The following is a 4,253-nucleotide window of genomic DNA, read 5'->3' on the forward strand; positions in this document are numbered from 1 at the left end:
ATTGTAACATTGAAAGGAACATAATGAAAAATCAAGCTAGTAGTCCTGGTTTTGGGATCCAGGGAAAAATCTCTGTGCATATGTGTTTTATGGGTTATGCTCTCGCATTGTTTATTTTCTTTGTTTAAGAATTCGTATGCAGGTAATTTCTGTACAGGGTTAAAACCTACACCATGTACTCCATGCATCCATAATACCGTGCCCATGCCAGTTATTTAAGGTAGGATAGTGGGCAATGATGGATTTCCAATATTCCTTAGCAGTAGGACAATTTAGGAAAAGATGTTCAGTACTTTATTCATCATTGTGACACATTTGACACCAGAAAGGGCCATGAAACGATCTTTTCATCAAGTTTGTCCCTATAGGGATCTTGTCAAATAGGATGTTCCACATTAGTAAGCGGGTGCAGGGGGGCGCCTTAAGCTTCCAGAGCAATTTCCAAGTCGGAAGTATGTTCTGAGGCTTGTGAGGTTCCATTAGTCTAATATATCCCTGTTTCGGAGAGTATACACCATGTCTGGCAAAAGCCCAAATGATCTCGTCCGGTCCTTCAGTGAGACAGATGTGTGCCTGAGTAAGAGCATCCGTGAATTCCTGCCAATCCTGCTGCCACTGAACAGGGATGTCCAATTCTCGAGCCGATTTCCATGCCTGCTGAAGAAAGGAGGAGTTGTTATTGTCACCTATGTGATTGATGTGGGTGATACCCCTGCTGTGTAAATGCCTTATTAAGTCTGCTGGTAGTCTATGTGCATTACCACATCCTACCCATGGGTCCAAACCGATACGAACAGCATTGCCCTCCTTGATACGCCACGTAATGCCTTCACGCAGGAGAGGTAGTGTACTGATGACTGCTTTCCATATATTGGATATGTTATTACTCATTCCATGCTGCTGTCTAAACCAGTCCATCAGGTTCATGGGCCAGATATACTTCACTTGTGCAACCCAGGACTAGAGGCTGTTAGTGGTAATAAGCTGCCAGCTGAGCTTTGCTGCCAGTGCTTTGGAAAATAGATCAAGTATTTTGATGCCCCATCCTCCCCATCTCTTGGGCTTCACGATAGTGTCCCATTTGACCCAGGTGAAAGGTTTTCCTAGTTGATTTCCCTTCCATAAGAATCTGCAGCATATACTTTGTAGTCTGTTCAAAATACCTTTCGGTATCCAAGCCAGGGTCATCCAGTAGACTGGAGTGGCTTCAATCACAGCTTTAATGAGGATCAACCTTCCTGCACGAGATAGATATTTGTGGTACCATACCTGTAGTCACTTTTCCACTTTCGCAATGAGCCATGTCCAGTCCACTATCCTATAACCGAGAGGCTTTAATCTAAATCCCAGGTATTTTAGACTGTCTGCCAGATTCAGTGAGGTGAAGGGGAAGCGCTGTGATGTATATATAATCTCATGCTGTGTGCAACCAAATGTAGTGATCGTGGATTTACTATCATTTATTAACATCCCAGTAGCCTGTTGAAAAAGATTGAAGATGTTCTGGAGGACCGTGGTGTCCCCAATACTGCCATTTAAAAAAATGAGAATGTCATCAACAAACAATAGATGAGTGAGGAAAAAATTCTCAGATATCTTGATGCCTGTCAGTTGATTTCTATCGCGAGCAGATATTATAGTCCTACTTAATCCTTCCATGATAAGTAAGAAAAGTAAGGGTGAGAGTGGACATCCCTGCCTGAGTCCTCTCTCCGAGCTGAAGAAAGATGTAGCTTCCCCATTTAGTAACACACTGTATGATACATCAATTATACAGCTCATGATCCATTTAATATATGCATAAGGAAAACCTAGGTGGGTCAGCAGCAGTCTGATGTAGAGCTAGTTAGCTCTATCAAAGGCCTTTGAGAGGTCCACCTTCAGAATCATATCTTTCTGCTTCTTCATCTGTATAGTGTGGAGGAGTTCCTATGCAGTGGTAATGGCTTCATGGATCTATCTGTGATGAAGGAAATCAAACTTTTCAGAAGATATGTGTCAAGAGAGGATAGGCTTCAGGCGATTAGCGATGATCTTTGCAATAATCTTGTACAAACAGTTACAAAGGGAAATGGGACGGAAATCGTTGAATGAGGAGGGATTGTCAGTTTTCGGAATAAGGGCAATGAAGGTGGATTTGATGGCCGGGGATATTCTGCCACTCCTTCTGCAATCCTCCACAATCTTGAGTAAGTCATCCCCCAGGATTTCAAAAAAAGCTATGTAGAATTCAATGGTCCACCCATCTGGACCAGGGCTCTTGTCTTTCTTGAACCATTTTATAGTTGCCTCAAGCTCTTCCTTTGACACTTCCATCAACAGGTCCTTTGTGTCTTCCTGATGTACAAATCTGGGGAAGTGTTCAGCAACCCACATGATTTCCATGATGTTCACAGCTCTAGGCGCCTTATAGATGTTTTTGAAATGCTCAATGGCTAATCTAGCCAGATCCCTCTGTGATGATACTAAGTGTCCCTGATCATCGCGCAATTCCCATATAGTGTTGATGGATTTTCTTTCGTTGGCAAATTTATGAAAGAACTTGGTGTTGTCATCTCCTTCGGTGAGCCATATTGCTCTGCTCCTGAGCCTCCAGCTTTCTTCCCTTTCCTTCAGAATCTGGGAGCGCTTCTTGATGTGGGAGGTGTAGAGTTCTTTACTCTCAGGTGTAGGGAAGGTGCCATTAGAGGTGTCCTCGTGTGCTGCAATGGCCATCTCTGCCTCCCTCAGAGTGTTGTCATCATTCATTCGCTTTTGGTGAGCCCAAATTTTAGAGATCCTCTTTAGTTCAGTCAATTTCCTGATAAAGCCTTCAGTATGATCCTCACTATCCGGAATAGGGTTGGTATGCCAGTAGTTAGAGACCATCTGTATATAAGAAGGATCCTTAAGCCAAGAGGCATTGAATTTGAAGGGGCTCCTGATCTTCTAGTTCGCATCGGCCAATTCCAAAAAAATTGGTCGATGATCTGAGATGCCTCCAGTACCAACCCATTGGCGAATGCGGGGAAGACTGCTTAGGAAAGCTTCCTTGATGAGAAATCTGTCAAGTCTTCTGGCAAGACTATGGTCACCGCTGCGATTATTTGTCCAAGTAAATTGAATCCTGGCAGATGGAATGTCCACCCACTGATGTTCCTCGAGTAGGGTGGAGATAGTATCAGATAAGTTTTCTACTTGGGCCGAATGTCCCCAGGATTCACTGAATCCCAAAGAAAAGTTTAAGTCCCCTCCTAGAATGATGTTGTCTACTTGAAGAAGGTCTGAGTCTAGGAAGGTTCTCCAAAAGTTTTCCCTGTCTACACAAGGACCATAAACATTCATAATACAGATTTCCGTTTCCAGTGGGTGGGCAAAAATATCCATGCCAATGAAGCCTCTACCTCCCCAAATGTTCCTGATCTCCAAAGCTTTGTTGCATATACCAATGGAAAAACGCCTAGATCTCCCAGATGCATCTAGAGCATGGAAGGTCCAATTAGGCAGCCAGGATTTTAGAGTGTAAATAAGAGGTTCAGCCGAGTAGAGAGTTTCCTGCAGAAATATAATGTCCGTCTGAGACGAAGTGAGCAGTCTTCTGAGAGCTAGTTTTTTGGGCAGACTAGCAAACCCTCTGCAGTTGAATGATAGGATCTTCATGTAGGGTGAGACTGTGGGCCATTCCTAGCTCTAAGGGCCCTGAAAATGGTTTGTTGTCACCCGAGGGAAACTTCTTCTCCCGCTGTGTGTCTGGCTTTAGTGAGACGAGAGGGTCGGCCCCTTGAGGGCTTATGGGAGGCAGGGGTAGCCTCAGGGTCTAGACCAATCGCATCAAGGCCTCTCTCCTTCGATCTGGAGCGGAGTGAGTACCGGGGGGATACAGAGGGGGAGGGGATGGAAGGAGAGGGAAGGGAGGAAGATGACAGGGATGGGATGCAGGGGGAGGTGGAGGGTGAGGGGAGGGGAAGGGGGCAGATAAGGGAGGAGGGGGGAGCAAGACCCTGGGTTCTAATTAAACCCGAAGAGATCATGGGCAATGAAAGAGGGGGAGATGTGCATTTGAATGAATGAGATGCAAAAACATCAGTTATGCCAGTCACAGGAGAAGTGTGAGAGGAGGATGAAAATAACATACCCGGCATCGATTTGACCTCCAGTGCAAGACCTGTACACGCTGGAGGCGATGAAGGGTTAGGAGCTGAGGGACCCTTGAATTTGCCTGCTTTATCACTTGTTTCCTGGATTCCTCTGTAGCCTTTTCGTGCTCCTCTGGT

The 4,253-nt window shown here is 45.0% G+C and overlaps 1 protein-coding gene across 1 annotated transcript; it reads right to left on the reverse strand.

Moving 5' to 3' along the window:
• Positions 1 to 294: 294 nt before the first annotated feature.
• Positions 295 to 918, reverse strand: LOC149168964 (uncharacterized). Its single transcript, XM_089425029.1, has one exon. The coding sequence runs from the start codon at positions 916 to 918 to the stop codon at positions 295 to 297; it is 624 nt and encodes a 207-aa protein (XP_089281155.1).
• Positions 919 to 4,253: the final 3,335 nt, after the last annotated feature.

The sequence above is a fragment of the Pinus tabuliformis genome, chromosome 4_2 (genome assembly GCF_031772625.1).
Source record: "Pinus tabuliformis cultivar Carrire ecotype Pingquan chromosome 4_2, CPIR1, whole genome shotgun sequence".
Lineage (NCBI taxonomy): Eukaryota > Viridiplantae > Streptophyta > Pinopsida > Pinales > Pinaceae > Pinus > Pinus tabuliformis.

Excerpts from the sequence above, each read along its gene's own strand:
- LOC149168964 (XM_089425029.1), bottom strand. The coding sequence starts at position 918 with ATGGACTGGTTTAGACAGCAGCATGGAATGAGTAATAACATATCCAAT.